At 33.1% G+C, this 18,307-nt stretch overlaps 2 protein-coding genes across 2 annotated transcripts in view; both read left to right on the forward strand.

The window, feature by feature from the left end:
- The window catches only part of LOC308641864 (uncharacterized protein), a gene marked incomplete at both ends in the record, with an annotated part of 38,118 nt that overhangs the window by 8,266 nt on the left and 11,545 nt on the right, over positions 1-18,307 (forward strand). The gene's annotated exons all lie outside the window — the stretch shown is intronic.
- LOC308638736 (olfactory receptor 8J3-like) lies at positions 35-982 on the forward strand (the record flags this gene model as incomplete). Its single annotated transcript, XM_081276479.1, has 1 exon — positions 35-982. One exon carries the CDS (start codon positions 35-37, stop codon positions 980-982), a length of 948 nt encoding a protein of 315 aa, XP_081132605.1.

An 18,307-nucleotide genomic window follows, 5' to 3' on the forward strand; every position in this document is an offset into this window, starting at 1 on the left:
TTCTTCCCCATACAGATGTTTTTCTAATACCTTCATGGCTCCTGGAAATCTCACCCAGTTGACTGAGTTCATTCTCATAGGAGTCTCAGATGTCCCAGAGCTGCAGATTCCTCTCTTCCTTGTCTTCCTGCTCATCTATGGGCTGACTGTGATGGGAAACCTGGGCATCATCACCCTCACCAGTGTTGACTCTCAACTTCAAACCCCCATGTACTTTTTCCTCCGACATCTGGCTATTATAAATTTTAGCAACTCTACCATCATTGCTCCTAAAATGCTGGTAAATTTTTTGAGAAGTGAGAAAACCTCTTCATTCTTTGAATGTGCCACCCAACTGGGAGGATTCCTGGTTTTCATCGTAGCTGAGGTATTCATGCTGGCGGTGATGGCCTATGACCGCTATGTGGCCATTTGCAACCCCTTGCTCTACATGGCGGTGGTATCTAAGAGGATCTGCCTGCTGCTGGTGTCCCTCACCTACTTCTATGGCTTTTGTACAGCTATTGTGGTGACACCTTGTGTGTTTTCTGTGTATTATTGCTCTTCCAATGTCATCAATCATTTTTATTGTGATATTATGCCTCTGTTAACATTGTCTTGCTCTGATACTTACATTCCAGAAACTGTAGTCTTTATATCTGCAGCTTCAAATATTGTTTTTTCTATGACTGTAGTTCTAGTATCTTATTTCAACATTGTTTTGTCTATTCTAAGGATGCGTTCATCAGAGGGAAGGAAAAAAGCCTTTTCCACCTGTGCTTCACATATGATGGCAGTCACAGTTTTCTATGGGACTCTGCTATTCATGTATTTGCAGCCTCGAACTAATTACTCATTAGATACTGATAAAATGGCATCTGTGTTTTACACCCTGGTGATCCCCATGCTGAACCCCATGATCTACAGCCTGAGGAACAAGGATGTGAAGGCCGCCTTAAGGAGATTCATGACAAATCCATGCTATTCATTTAGGTCAATGTAATTTGGGGACTCTTTGTGTAAACAAACAGAAGGTTTAGGTAATACAGAAACAAAGTTGTTACTCAATAATTCTCCCCAGGAATAAACAGGCAGTAAGTTTGGAAGAAATATTTCTCAGAGTCAGAAAAAAATATTACATGCATTGGAACAGAAAAACAAAACATTGATAAGAGAAATAAATTAATCATCTTTCTTCTTTGTCTTTACTTTGATTGTTCCTATTACAAACAACATGGTTAAATAGTGTGTATCACTCCTTCTTGAAGATCTGTAATTATTCAGAATTAAAACCATTTTTACAACTAAGTTACCAAAGTCGAACTGACAATTATATTTAAAATAAAACTCCCAGGCTGGGGTTGTACCTCAGAGGTAAATTGTTTGCCTTGAGGCCCTGGCTTTGATCCTCAGCACCACATAAAAATAAATAAATAAAAACAAAGTGATTGTATTCATCTACAACTAAACTAATAAAATAAAACAAAACTTCCTATCTCTTTCTTAATGTTATTTAAATGAACAAGTGTATTCCACCTGTGAATTTATATTATGACAGTTAACCTGAATATAATTGAATTATATGACTCCAAGTCATATAATCTACACAATTGGTGAATAAAAGACACAGAGATGGATCACTGAATACTCTTTCATGCAAGGTAAAAGTTTTACTTTTTTCTTGCTCTAAGTTTCATTATACAAATTTGTGTAGGGACACTAGGGTATATCTTAACACAATTAAAAAACTCAACTGGAAGATACATATGGACAATTAAAAGAACATCCAGTATGTATGTCACCTGTACCTATAAACAGGTTGTGATTCTAACAGCATAGAATCACTGTCTTCAGGTATGGTAGTTATGCTGTAATGAAAAGAAATGTAATCCTACAAAATATGGTTAGACTAGGAGACACAGAAACCTTATACTTGGTTTATCCTCAAAGTTTCCTTATTATTCTTATTTTTATTTTGGGTTGTATTTTTATATAATGTTGACACAAAGATGTGTAATTTTAGTTTCTTGGAATATTTTAAGAATTCTATCCAGGAAGTACTTCTTTATTGGCTCCTGCCAAACTATTTTTAGTTAGGTTTTCTATTGTACTGTGGTATAGTATGACTACGTATGAAATTTCTTCAGTTTTATGAAATCTTTTACTTTTTTTCTTTATTTTTTAGGGCATTATATTTTTACATAATTGTGTGGTTTATTTTAACATATTCATAAATTCATATAACATAATATGTTCTATTTCAATTCCACCCCTCCTACCTTCCCCCTGACCCTCATCCTCTACCTAATGGTCTTCCTTCTATTAATTTAGTTTTAAATTCTGCAATATATAAAATTGTAATGCATTGTGATATACTCATATATGTGCATAGCATAATTTGTTCAGTTTCATTCCTCAATTCTTCCCTTTCCATTGCCTCTTCACTACCCCTTGATACTCTTCCTACTCTAGTGTTCTCCCTTCTATTTTTATTAGATTTACTTTTTCAAAATCCCTAACCTCTCTAGCTACTGCAAATAAGACAAAAAAAAAAAAAAGATTATACCCTTGTCTTTGACAATCTGGCTTATTTTACTTAATAAGATATTCTTTAATTTCTTATATTTATGAGAAATTGACATAATTTCATTGTTCATTATGGCTGAGTAAAACTTCATTGTGTGGGGCTTGGGCTGTGGCTCAGTGGTAGAGCACTTGTCTCTCCCACGTGAGGCACTGGGTTCGATTGTCAGCACCGATATAAATAAATAAAGAAAAATTTTAAAACAAAAACTTCATTGTGTGTACATATACCTTCTTTTAACATTTCACGAAATAATGAAGGAGGATTGGCAGCAGCTCATCTCTAAAAGCCTTTCAGAATTTAACTGAGAATCCATCTATTCCTGTGGTTTTGTTGTTGCTGTTTTTTGGGGGTACCAGGGATTGAAGTCAGGGGCACTTGGCCACTGAGTCACATCCCCAGTCCTATTTTTTTATTTTTTTTTTTTAGAAACAGGGTCTCGCTGTGTTACTTAGTGCTTGGCTTTTGCTGAGGCTGACTTTGAACTCACAATTTTCCTGTCTCAGCCTCCAGAGCCACTGGACTTAAGGCGCATTAACCACTGCACCAGATGTGATTTTTGCTGTTGTTGTTGTTAGAAGATTTTTATTTGCTTCTTCAATCTCATTACTTGCTCTCAGTCTGCTTAAGTTTTCTGTATTTTATTGATTCAATTTGGGTAGGTCATATATATATATAGGTCATATTTATCTACAAATTTGTCAATACCTTCTAGATTTTCTGATTTATTAGAATATAAGTTCTCAAAGTACTTCATGGTGCTCTTATTAATTTAATTCATGTCTCTATTATCTCCTTTATATTCAGTAATTTTGTTGATGGGTTCCCCTCTCTTTTTCTTTTGGTTAGTTTGGTTAAAAATTTATCTGTCTTATTTACCTTTTCAAAGAACCAACTTTTTGTTGCAATGATTTTTTGCATTATTTTGTTCTCAATTTACTTAATTTAGCCTTTGACACTAATTATTCCATGAGTTCTATCAGTTCTGAAATTTGTTTTTTCTTGCTCTACGGGGGTTTTAACATGCAACATGAGGGTAATTACTTGGGCTCATTGCTTGTGTACTTAAATGCTACAAATACTTTTTTCTTAGAACTGCCTTCATACTCTTCCTGACATTTTGATATGTTCTACCTCTGTTTTCTAAGATTTTTTTTCTTTGTTTCTCTCTTATTTATTGCTTTCTGATAGTGGTAATGAGGGCCGAACCCAGGGCTTCATAAATTAGAGGCAAGTACTCCATACCTCCAGTCCTCTCCATGATTTCTTCTATGATTCTTTCCTCATTTAAAAAACAGTGTTCAATCTCTGGGTTAAAATAGTTCCTGTTTAGACCTTAATTGACTTCTAATTCCATTTTACAAAGATATAAAAGATAACAAACTATTGTGAATTTTTTTTGTATACTAAGAAGCTCCTTTGTGTCTTCAAATATGGTCTATTTTAGAGAATATTCCATGTGCTGTTGAGAAGAAAGTGAGTTTAATTTTTAATGAATAGAGTATTCTATAGATGCCTGTTAAGTACATTTTAATCCCTATTTCTCAACCCAGACAAAACTCAACTCAAAATGGATCAAGGACCTAGGCATTGGACCAGAGACCCTGTATCCACTAGAAGAAAATGTAGGCCCAAATCTCTATCATACCAGCTTTAGGAACAACTTCTCCAACAAGATTCCTTAAGAGGAAGAATTAATATCAAGAACCAATAAGTGGGATGGTATAAAGCTAAAAATCTTTCTCAAAGCAAACAATCGAGAGTGTAAAAAGAGACCCTACAGAATGGAAAAAAAAAATCACATTCACAATTTTTCCTCTTAAGTTTTTGTCAAGACCTTGTAAGCCCCCAAAACATTTCTTAATCCAATCAATTGCCAAATATTCTTTTTTTGCCAACAAATGCCCAAGGATAAAGATATTTTCATAGAATCAACTCCAAGGAAGGCAATGACCCATGTAAAGACTTCCCCAGGAAGTCAACAAATTATTTAGAAATGGGAGAAGACTTCTTAAGGAGCTCCAAAGCTGATCTGCACACCCTAATGGTTGCACATTTTCTGATTTTCATAGCTGCTATTACCATATTTTTGTTTTTTGACACTTTGTATAATTATATACTATATATATTGAAGATGGTGAATGAGAGTAGGTTATGTTACCACCCCCATATATTGCTATTTTTAACAATGTTCAGCAATTTATTTTGTTTTGTTTTTTTTTAATTTATATGTGATGGATTATTGCCAAGCTTTCATTGAACACAGAGTTTTATAAAAATTGATTTTTAAAGTACTTCCCCATGTTTTTGTAGTTTTTATAGAGATGGATTCTCAAGTCCTCATTCCACTGTTGCATGTAAGTTCCTCATGTTTCTATTTTTCTTTGTCAAAAACATGAGAGTTTTTTATAAACCCTCAGTTAATTAAGATCTTTCATGATTGTACAAATCCACATATATCCATTAAAAAGTCAGTATGAGAACTCAAGTAATTACTAGTGGAAATATTGCAATATTTATATTATTAGGAAATATGATTTCCTATATGATTACCTGGTGATGAAGTTTTAAAAGGACAGAGTTGTGTGAGCCAGTTTCCACTGAGTGCATCCCTTTCTATGCAGAGGCTACTGACTGTCTCTCTGGAGTACTAATTCACTAGTGAATACAAACCACCCTTGACTATGCCACAGCCTCTAGGCATTTTGTTATGCTCTTAAATACTTAAGGGATAATTAACAAAACCTTTTGCATCTCCTAAGGGGACTCTCAAAATTTGAAAAAAAAATATCTATAAATTGTTCTCACTATTTCATGTAAGAAACACATGGGGCAGTCCAGACAGAGAATTCATTACAGGTAAAAAAAAAAAAAAAAAAGAATGTTTCATGTGTATGTCTATGATACAGGTAGTCACAATATAACAGTGAAATTTGCAAAGTTTAATGGAAAAAATGGGGCTATTCTGACTTAGTGCTGTGCTTTTTACCTCTCATATCCAAAGAGAAATAGGAATCCTCTCTATTTCACTTCATTTATTTTTAAAATATTTTACTTTTTTTTTTTTTAAATTGGAGATTTAACACAGGGGTGCTTTACCACTGAGCTACCTCCCCAGCCCTTTTTGTTTTCTGTTTTGAAGAGTTGTACTAAGTTGCGTAGGGCCTTGCTGAGTTGCTGAGGCTACCCTCAAAATTTTGATACTCCAGTCTCAGTTTCCCAACCACTGGGATTACAGGTGTGTGCCACCATGCCCAGCTATTTTACATGCTTTCATAGGTATGCATATTCATACTAACCATCCTGACATTATATGCCAAATACTTGTTTTGTATAAATAATTTTATCTCCAATTGAGGTCAAAACTAAGAGCAAATAAGACACAAGGAAGATAAAAATATTTTAAAAGCCATAATAAAGTAACTGAAGGTAATTATTGATGTCTTTCCACATAGAGTTAGTGTCTCTAGGTTCTTGTGGTGGTATAAAAATAATTTGATATTCAATAATTATTTCTATAAAAATGTAGATACAATTTCTCATTTGCTGATGTGAAAAACAGAAGTTTCTATCTCACAGTAGAAGGCAAAATTATTATTTGAAAATTAAGAGAATATGGAAAAGCCAGATTTATGGTGAAATAGAATGTCCAGATTGTGCTTGTGAGAAGAGGAGGGTATGATTGTTTTAAAAAAGAGGACATAGTTTTCAAAAACTAAAGTTGCTACTCAATCTGAACTGTAAAGAACAAAAACACAATCTGGTTCTTGCCAGAAACCCCAAAGCTGCTGAATGGAAGCTCATTTATATTTTCTGAACTAACAAGAAAACAAATAACTACAAGTGTGATTTTTGGTGTTAGTAACTGCAAAGAAAACCAAAGCAAATGGCCAAAATGCAAGATTTGTATTTCTTCCTATTGCATTTAACTGAAGATATTTTCTAGTAGTACCACCTGCTGATATGTAGTTCCATATTTATGATGTAAGAAAAATGTACCCATAGGGAAAGTGTGGGAAAACAAGAGAGTAGAATTTTTGAGCAATATTTTAAATGATTTATGTGCAAATTCTGGAAATCACCTTTATAATTAATGTAAAAATTACATATTTTATTTTGGTTGTAGCTCACAGATCTCTCACTACAATTTTCTTTGTAAACAGGATCATCTTTATCTTTTTAAAGATGCAGTTAAAGATTATGAAATCATTAACTCTCTTTCGTTAACATGCATTCCAACTAATTTTATATGTATATACATTATAAAATTATGAATTATATATACATATATATTTAATTTGTAGAATATTTCAACATATATCTATTCAATTATATACATGTTTATCTCCATTATGTAGTAGAATATAATTTAAAGAAGCTTTTGTAGATTAAATATATAAAAGTACTTCAAATCACATCTTAATATTGTCTAAAATATGGAGTATTTTATTTTGTTCCATTAGTATTGTATTACATAGTGGTATACAAATTTTTATTTAAATCTTTAATCAATATAATTAAGGAATTTTCATGAAGTTCCTTAATATAAAACCAATGGGACTTCATTCTACTGCCATAGGACTTTACCTGATAAAATACATTTGAATTTTGCATACATGAAAATTTTATTCCTAAATTACAATGAAATGTTCATTTGAGAAAGATTAATATTTCAAGTAAACGTATGTCAAAATAATTTATATTAAATGTTATAAAAATAGTTATGAAAATGTAAAATAATCAATTAAAATCACCCTGTTTGCTCAAGTTCATCGTGAAACAGGTGAGAAGGTAAGGAGAATACTGAGAGAAGTTATATAAATTACATCCCAGATGACCCGTTCCTCTCCTGTGCATCCAGAAACATTTATACATACTTTACACATAAATATGTGGGTTAAGGCACTGTCACAATTTTAAAAAATGAAACAAAGCAACACTATGTACCTGACACTTGGAGACAATTCTCTAAATCATTTAGTCTTCACTCATCCTTCTCAACAAAACTTGGCAAGGACATGTTGGTTTTTGATATGAGAATAATTCTACGTAACATATTCTAAAGAGAACCTTCTAATATACTATACATTAAGACACAGTATAGATAATCTCAGTACCTCAGAGGCTGAGGCAGGAGGATTACAAGTTGAAAGCCAGCCTCAGCAAATGGAGGGGCAAAGCAACTCAGTGAGACCTGTCTTTAAATATAATACAAAATAGGGTTGGAGATGTGGCTCAATGGTCAAGTGCCCCTGCGTCCAATCCCCAGTAACCACCAGGCCCCCTCTGGAAAAAAAAGATATTTACAGTGTAGAATATATCTTCATAAGTACATTTCCTGATATTTTTCCACTTGTGTGCAATTACTACTATGATATGTTCCAGAGTTTTTATTCAGACAAATGTTCAATATCTGTCCACTGTATTGAAGTTGTTTATAGTTAAAAACCTCTAGAGAAAACAGTTTTTGAAGGACTTTTTTTGAATTCTGTGGTCTTATAAATTTTTGAATTTTTAGTTAGAAAACAATATTGATACTCCTGGGATAATCTAATTTTGTTTATAAGTTATAAATTTGCAATTTATAATTCAATGCAATTTATAAAAATGACAAGGTGGTTAAAATTATATGGAAAACTCTAAGGAGAATTACAGTAATTATCCATGTTTTGGATACCCAGTGTTTTAACTTACAAATTTTGGCTTTACATATCCATAGTTTTATATCTGTATATCTAACAATTTATCTGCTCTCTAACAACTTATGTATCTTCTCAGGATCTCTTGACCTTAGTAATATTGATAATCTGTGCTGTATTTAATTAAGAATGCACATTGGATATTGTATGGTGTTTAATGACTTAAATGACCTATAATTGCTAGTTGGTAAGACCAGCTCATCTGCAGGTGGTGACAAAGAAAATATATTTAGACAGTGGAAAATTCTATTTGGTAAGTGAATAGTTTACTTTTACCTATTTCTACCTCTAAGTCTACATATCAATATTTTTGTGAGAAATAGGTTTCTTTCCAAATATTATATAAGTTGTAATGTCTGGATGTACTTTGTTTGTACTAACTTTGTACTAAAATGAATCTCCCAGCCATAAAACATGATAGCCTTTGACTGTGATAATGTCTCTATGCAGAAAAGATTTTCTGGTGAATCTGGATGGAGAAACGCAATCTCTCAGTGGTGCATGAGTTCATTCTGATGGGCATCACATCGCGCCCTGAGCTGCAGGCTCCATTATTTGGGCTGTTCCTTATCATCTACCTGGTCTCAGTGCTGGGCAACTTGGGCATGATCATCCTCACCAAGGTGGACCACAGCTTGCAAACACCCATGTACTTTTTCCTGAGGCACCTGGCTATTACAGATCTTGGTTATTCTACAGCTGTGGGCCCCAAAATGCTAGTAAATTTTCTTGTGGATCAAAATACAATCTCCTATTACTTTTGTGCCACACAGCTAGCTTTCTTTCTTCTGTTTATTGTCAGTGAACTATTTATTCTGTCTGCAATGTCTTATGATCGCTATGTGGCCATCTGTAACCCTCTCCTCTACACTGTCATTATGTCACAGAGGATATGTTATATACTGGTGGCAATCCCATATCTCTACTGCACATTTGTATCTCTTCTAGTCACTATAAAGATTTTTATTTTACCCTTCTGTGGCTACAATGTCATCAGTCATTTCTTCTGTGACAGCCTCCCCTTGTTATCTTTGCTCTGCTCAAACACCCATGAAATTGAATTGATAATTTTAATCTTAGCAGCTTTTGATTTGATTTCCTCTCTTCTGATTGTCCTTGTGTCCTACCTGCTCATCCTTCTAGCCATTCTCAGGATGAAGTCTGCTGAGGGCAGGCACAAGGCTTTCTCCACCTGTGGATCTCATCTGACAGTGGTCATAGTGTTCTATGGGACTTTGATATTTATGTATGTCCAGCCTAAATCCACTCACTCCTTTGACACTGATAAAGTGGCTTCCATATTTTACACTCTGGTTATCCCCATGTTGAATCCTTTGATCTACAGCTTAAGAAACAAAGATGTAAAATATGCTCTACAGAGGACCTGGAATAACTTGTGCAATATTTTTTCTTTAAGGCTTCATACAAGATGATTCCTATGAATAGGGTTATGGGCATGCATCTTGGCTCTGTATACACTGAGAAGAAATAAAAAGCAAAACTTGGGTTTAATATGTGTTTATACATTGTATTATACATGTCAGTTTCTTTTCATTCCTACACATAGATTAATGAAGAACCATTGAAGATATATTCTTTCTTTGAGAAGGACAAATTAAGCATACTCATAATTAGTCAATTTTATAGCACAGAAGATAAGCTACGAAGATTTAGTTCAAATATAGGTAGTGCAGGAAGTGGGAATGCTGAGGGAGTTACAGAAGGAAATGTGTTTTAATCACCTTTGGAATAAAACTTGCAGTGCCTGTCTCTTACATGTCTTGTTTGTGTGTAAACAGTCTATTTCATTCTGTTTCAGCTGTCATAGTGTTCCCTGTTGTATTTTGCAATTGTCTTCAATACTGATCATTTATATAGTATATTATGATTTGATGTTTGATTAACAGACAGAAATAATAACTCTTACAGGTATTGGTATCCTACTCATTGGTCACTATGCCTCTACTTCCTCATATGAGTCTCCTAACTAGAACTCAGCAGTCCATGAATTCTGACTGGCTCTTATTTTTTCCTCAATCATCTCGTTTTCTTGTCACTTGTGAACATGTCATTTAAGATACATTTGTAGAGTACCCAGATGTGCTCAACTTTGTACTTTTAATCCACTTATAGACCTAACTTGATAACTGACCATTGGGTTTTATAGATGGTTATTTTTTATTTAATCTAAAAAGAAGCAATTGCCAATATTAAAAATTTTTGTTTCAGTAGTTTTCACATCTTTTGAGTTAGGGGACCAAAATAATTAATTTTGATGCTTTTGTTTTTGACTCTGTGGACATTTCTTTATTTTGGTCAATATTGAAAATGTATCATATACTCAATGATTTTCATTTCGTGGATGTATTAATTGGTTTTTCAACTTGTGGTTAGTAAAAGAAAATAATAACACAAAACAGAATATTAAATTTATATTTCAGTTTTTATAAGTGACTATTGCTGGTGGTAAACCTTCTTTATTAAAAGTGAAATCTGACATGTAGACAAGAATATAATTATCTTGTCTTTTGGACATAGCTTTTCCACATCACTCTACATATTTTCTCACGAATATATAGTTACTCTAAATTTTCAAAATAATACTGATATTTTTCTTATTTCATCATTGTGGAATTATAATAAAAACACTATGTGTATCTAATAAAAAATGACTGAATATGTTTCATTGAAATAAATTTTAAGGTGCTTAGTACATTATCACAGGAGGCTAACTATTTTCATGTGGTTAATGTAGTTAAAACAAGTATTTAAGGTGGTCCTACAAACTACCAGTTAGCAATATCATTGATTACTCTCTGACATGTGTTATTCAGGCAGGTCTCAGTTAATTTGTTCATCTCAACAGTTCTGTTGAGTTTATTTCTACTAACTTGCAATCGTCAGATGATGGTCTTAGGGTAAGTAACTTGACAGAGATCTCCAAGGTATTAGGCATTAGAACCAAGCTTTTAAACCAAGTAATCTATCTCCAGATTACATGTTCCCAAATTACATATCTTTTAATGTCATTTTTCTGTTTCACTAATGTCACTCTGAGATGACAGAGAGTAAACCTCACATTAGCATATTTTAGATTAGAAGAAGCCAAAAGGCATAAAATTAAATTATAAAATGAATAAGCTCTGGAGACATAATGTACATCATGGTGACCAAATTTTAAACCGTGCATTATTGATCTGAAACTTGATGAAACAACCAATTTAAAGTGCTCTCAACACAAACACACATACAAACACAGAGTATCTATGGGTGGTGAAACATAATTAATTAAATTGTAGTCAGTACACAGTGTGTAATATAAAAGATCATCAGTACAATTTTAACAAAATAAAGAGCAGTGAATTATGTTAAATACAGAAAATGAATTCAGAAAAGTCAAAAAAGAAATTGACTCAGAAATATAAGTCACTTAATTCATTTTGGATGAGAGTATTTGCTCAAATATAAAGTCATCCATACTGTGGATAAAGCACATAACTTTGAGAAAATTTGCAATAAATTATAGAGCAGCATTATATTAGCAGAAATTAACATTAAGCAATCAGACTCATACTGAATAGTAATTTATAATATTATATAACATTATATAATATTATAAATTATTATTTATATTATAAATTATATAACATATAATTTACAATAATAATAATAATTTTTAAAAATAGGTTTATTTGATTGCTGTTCAATGAAGTTAACCACATTTGGCAAAGAAAGATTGAGGAGGAGAATTTTATTTTTTAAATGTCTGTAGCTCACAGATTGGTGGTGGAATTCTATCAGGGGAAAAAACAAGAGATAAAATATTCTTCCCCCAAAAGGGAGATTAGTTTTGAGAGGAAAAGCTACTTACCATCAACTTTTCCTTTCTTGGATGAATTTTCTTTTATGAGCTTCAGATGATTGAGACAAACACATTGACTCTTGATATAGTTAAGCTGCTGAATCAATGAAGAGCAAAGCCATCAGGGTTGTATATTGGAACCTGTGTTTTTTTTTTTTTTCAAAGTAAATTATCTTCATTGATCCAGTATTTCTTGAGCAATCTAGTAAATACACAGTAAAATTATTCTAAATGAACAAATGAGGAAAGGAAGAATCCCACATCAAATTATGAAGGTTGAGATTTATGTTATTATTCTAGGCTGGACAATTCTATTTTCCTGAAAACATACAGTAGTATATTTGGTATGTATTGTCATGATTAATGTAATTATCTCAATTTTGTCTCCCACAGTGGTTAAAAAGGAAAAAAAAAAGGAGAGTATAATTCTGAAATTTAAGTATCAACCTCAAGAATATAAACTTCAGAAATTTACACAATGAAGTTGGTCATTGAAGAAGTTTCTAAAAACAAAAAAATATTAATTGAGGAATTTGAGTATGAATGTTAAATATTATGATGTCTAGAACAAGAAATCTATAATTTTAAAAATATTTCAGAATCCATAACAACCTTTGTATTCCCATGAAATTGAATCTTCACATATTATTTAATTGAGAAAAAGTACTGCCTTGAAAGAGAGGATTGGGGAAAATGATAACTTAGTAATTCCCTGGATTTCCTGGCGAGAATGTAAACTAGTAGAGAATTGAACAGGAGTGCTATGAAATTTCAACAGACAGTAAAGTTTTACTAGATTAACAGGAAAAAGGAAACTATGGCCCTTGCTGGTAAATGGATGAAATTGGAGTGCATCATGCTAAGTGAAATAAGCCAGACTCAGAAAGTCAAAAGTTGAATGTTTTCTGTTATGTGCAGAAAGTATACAAAAACTAGGATGACTTTTTCCTTCTGAAAGAGGGCAGCCCATGAAAATATAAAGGAGATGAGTGGAGTAGAGGAAGGGGGATTGAAGGAGGAGGAAGGATGAATGGGAAAAGGAGGAACTGTACAATAAAATTTACCCAACTTTGCTATGTATATATAGCAATGTGCCACAGAGACTTCCACCTTTATGGGTATTTATAAAACACCAACTTAAAAACTGATAAGTAGAAAGATGACAAGTAGAACAGAGCAAGGGGAGCAGGGGAAGGGAAGAGGGAAGGGAAAAAGGACGCACTGGGGACAGAAATGGAGCAAGTTATATTCCGTGCATGTATGACTGTGTCTCAATGAACCCCCATTATGTTTATCTATAATGCATCAATAAAAACATTAAAAAAAGAAATGGGAGGAGTTATTTTCTAATTTCCAGTATATGTGAGACCATATCCAGAAACAAAGAGGGGCACCCTTCAGAAGGACATGTGGTGTTCTTACACTCCCCACTGGGTCACATTATTGCAGAAGCTCATGTTGTCTTCAGTGAATCTTAACTATGTATTTTTCCATGATGATGGTAGTAAAACATTTCATATGATATTCTATAAATTTCAACAAATTTGCATGAAACAAAACTTGAAATAATAATAAAATGTGAAATCAGATCTATTTCTATGACTGACAGCTCAACACTTTAGTTTGCCTCTCAAAGCAATAGAAATGAGAGTCAAAATAAATGTTGTCTGTTAATAGTTCTCCTTTGCCTTTGACACTCTTCACCTCAGCTCTATGCAATCAACAATTTCGGTCTCTATAGATTTACTCATTCTTGGCATGTCAAATAAAAGTCATCAAAATTATTTTTAGTCTGATTTCTTTCTCTTATTTGAAAACTAGATGTTTTTGTGTTATGTTATGAGACAATGAATTTTACTTATTTATGTTTCAATTGGTTTTCTCTGTCATGGAAGGAGAAAGTGCCTCTTTACTGCAAGGTGGAAGTAGAAGTCCAGATTTTCCACTTGGTCTCCATGGATACCACAAATCTTCATCACCATGCAGTTGGCAGTTAGATGAAAGTAAATGATGGCAGCACTTCACATGGTCATCATGGTCAACACTGAAGTGGGGTGGACTCTTCATGACTGGGCACTTGCCATTATCTGACCATAGTTCAGCAGACATGGAGAAGGGTCCCCCATTACTATCTCAAGATGGACTTCCAGGCTCTCTATCTGGCTTCCTTTGACACTGTGTAATGGGACAAAGGTTTATTACCAGAAGGGAGGGAAGAAATACGTGCCATCCTAACATGGTGTTCTTGGACATCACATCCACAGGGATGTTAAAACAGATCCTTGCACTTCACTCCAAACCTGTCTTTTCCTTGTTTGGCCTTTATGCTGTTAAGCCCCTGCTCTATATTTTGAGAGCTGGATTTTTTTTTTCCTTTTTCCTGAACATGTTGGCATTTCTAAGTGTTTTTTGTTTGGTTTGGTTTTGTTGCTGGATTCTTCAGTTTTGACTCTGGAATATATAAGACAAAAAATAAAGAAAAAATAAAAAAACCTGTGGAATCTTACCACTGTTTTGTTCCTTAAGTCTTATGGTCTTTGGCTAATCTCCTTTTTTTCCCTCCAACTTTTAATTTCTTTGTAAATTGCTTTATATGTTAAAACAGAATATTTAGTAGTAGAATAGGAGATGAGATATCTACTCCATGTCTCTGGAAACGCAAGTGCTCTACCACTGAGTTACGAACATCAAATGGGGATCGGTAATTTTTACCTATTTCTTACCACCCCACCCATTTCACTACCCATCTTATAAAACTAGTGCTTCCAGAGCACACATTGACCCTAGGTTTTCATTAACTTAGAAATAAAAAAAATAGATACAAAATTGGTTTATTTTGAATTCCAATTTAAATTATTCCATTATTAATTGCTTGACTTTGATAACAATTATTCTATTCTTTATTAAAATCTTTGGCTGCATATATAAATTCTATTAATACAAATGACACTTCAAGTTGTGTGGTAACTGTTTTATATGTAAAGAAACAAAAACAAAACAAAACAAAACAAAAAAACCTGAACAAATCTAAATAATTCAACAATTGGCTTATACTGTCTTATCTTTTTGGTCCATTTGCAATACTCAACTGTACTACAGGATGATTTAATTAGAAGCCCATATGAAATATCCCCTGCTTGGTCAAGGGCACTATTTATTTACCCCAATTCCAAGGTATATTTTCTTCTAATAGTGTGCCACCAGGTGTCTCTCATCATTATGCTTATCATCTGTGAGCTTTTCTCTTGTCTGTCTGACCACAGACACCAACCTTCTGCTCCATACTGTTATCCATGGAAGATGCTCACAATTCTCCCCATGAGAACAATTATTAAACTTGATATCAGGAAAGTATATGCTTGTTTCTTTCTGTTTTTCTTTATAATATTAAGTTCTCAATCTTCTTTTCATTGTATTTTCCGAAACTAAAAGGACACAAAAATGAAAAGAGAGCATTTATTTTGTATTGCTTTTTAAAAACTTTTGTCAATCTCTGCCTTTGAATTGTAAAATTCAATATACTGATATTTAGAGAAATTATAGATAATGGAGGATACCCTTCTGGGATTTGGCCTTTTGTGTCTTTTTTTGTCATTATTCCTTCTCTCTGTCAGAAGATCCCCTTCAGTTGTGACTGAGCTCTAATATGGGTGCTTACTTTGAATATCCACAAGTTCTTAAAAGAATAAGATAAAATTATAAACTGAACAATTCTCAGAAATCACAGAACAGGAAGGCACCTGAGTTCCAAACAACCAGAGAATAAAGTCCTTGTTGAACACCTGGGCATCCAGGGCAGGTCTCAGTGGTCCTATCAAGAGCTGGAAACAAATCTCAAATAGAGCCACTTTGTTTTCATTGAAAAGTTTAACATCTTTTCAGGAAAACATCAACAAAACAAGCACTGTTAAAATTCACAATATCATACATCCAGTCACAAGTGAGAAAGATGAGGAATCAGGTATATGTGACATTATTCAGGAGTTAAATAAAATGCATTCAGATAGAATTATCAAGAAAATAATTTAAAAAAATATAAATATATATAAATAAGTTCAATACACTGAATGAATAAACAAAGACATTAACATTTTAAAGAAAAACTAATTAACAAAGTGAATTTGTAGAGATGAAAATGCTGAATGAGAACAGATATTTACTCAAAAAATTTATAGATTATATGCTGAAAAAGAAAAGATGAGTTGGTGGGTATGGTGGCACAAACCTGTAATCCCAGTAACTCAGGGGGCTGAAGCAAAGAATCACAAAGTTCAAGGCCAGCCTCAGAGACTCAGGGAAGCCCTGAATTAAAATAAAATTTAAAAAATACAATAAAAAGACTGGATATGGGGGCTGGGGATGTGGCTCAAGCAGTAGCGCGCTCGCCTGGCATGTGTGGGGCGCTGGGTTCCATCCTCAGCACCACATAAAAATAAAATAAAAAGATGTTGTTTCCACCAAAAACTAAAAAATAAATATTAAAAAATTCTCTCTCTCTCTCTCTCTCTCTCTCTCTCTCTCTCTCTCTCTCTCTCTCAAAAAGAAAGACTGGAAGAGTAGCTCAGTGTTAAAGTACCCCTGGGCTTAGTTTCCAGAACCAAAATGGAAGGAAGGAAGGCAGAAATACCTGAACTTAAATAAAACACATCATAGACTACTTAAACTGAAGCCACAGAGAAAACAAAATACTGAATAAAAAGCTTGAAAATAATTTTTGTTATCTGTACAACAATAGAAAGTTGACAAACATGTATGCACTTATGGATCCAAGTTAAAAGATGACACTATATTGAACAGAAGAATAAAAAAAAAAAACTGAAGACGTTTGCCAGAATATTTTCCAAAAATTTTTTAAAGAAAAATATACTTCCATAGATAAAACATGCTGAAATAACTTCAAGATAGTAAATAGAAATGAAAATAAATCAGTTGGGCATGGTGGTGCAAATCTATAATCCCAATGACTCTAGAGGCTGAGACAGGAAGATTGTGAGTTCAAAGCCAGCCCTAGCAACAGTGAGAGGCTTAGCAATTCAGTGAGACTCTGTCTCTAAATAAAATACAAAATAGGGCTGGAGAACTGGTTCAGTTGTCCAGTGCCCAAGTTCAATCCCTTGTACCAGAAAAAAAAAAGAAAAAAGAAAGAAAGAAATCAAAGTGCAAAAGTGTACAAAACTTAATTTTTTGAAAAATATTTATAATATTTAATAATTTTTAAAACAGCCAGAAATTAAAGCATAAACATGAATAAATTATTTACCACTGATGTATTTGTAGAAAAATTATGCTATTGGCATTGTTTTATGTTAATTTATAATTGTTTATGTAAAAAATTATTCCTCATCAATGAATTTATTATAAAATATAGTGTAATATTGTTCTTCCATGTACTCAATGCATGTGGAGGAGAAATATGTCAATAATTACATGATATTACATAACTGAGATGGTGACAAAGGTACCAATTTGCAATTTCCAGAGTTTATAGCTATTGTACAATTTGTTTATTCTGTTACTCTGAAATATGAAATACTTTTTACTCTTCTTAATGGAATATAATGAGAATAATTAACAGATATGCAAGGCACTTTCCCTTAGGTAGTTAATTATGTGCAATTAGTTTTTATTTGAATTAGTTGAAATCTTCAGCACAATGAGTCTCAAGAGTGAATAAAGATAATATAAATCCATTCTGTTAGGATTAAAACAGTCAGAAGCCAAAGCAGATCACCAGGAAGGTAAGTAGAAACACTGGACTTTGACATCCTAAGGGCGCCCAGCTCAAACTGGACTATCACCAAAGATCTCAGAAGACCCTACATTCAGCAAAAGTATTTTTTTTTCCTTTTGGAATATACCTTTTCGGCATAAAAACATGAATAAGCAGGATGAACGTGTTATATAGTCCCTAATACTCTGTGTTAATTATTGGTGCCACATTAGTTTCACATTAACTCATTGCTTTCGTTGTCTATTTTAACAAAGATCTCCATTGTATTCATTACTTGGTGTTCCTTCTGCCCCATTTTTTTTATTTCCTGGATAATTAGGGCACCTTTAATGTAAGGTGGCATGTAATAGCATTTGTAAGAAAATATTCCTGAGGCAGAGGGATTTTATTCAAACCCTGACTTAACCACTTACCATCTGAGTGAATTTTGCAACTTGTTTTGACACCCCAAA

Source organism: Spermophilus citellus (genome assembly GCF_964194105.1).
Source record: "Spermophilus citellus genome assembly, chromosome: 2".
Classification (NCBI taxonomy): Eukaryota; Metazoa; Chordata; class Mammalia; order Rodentia; family Sciuridae; genus Spermophilus; species Spermophilus citellus.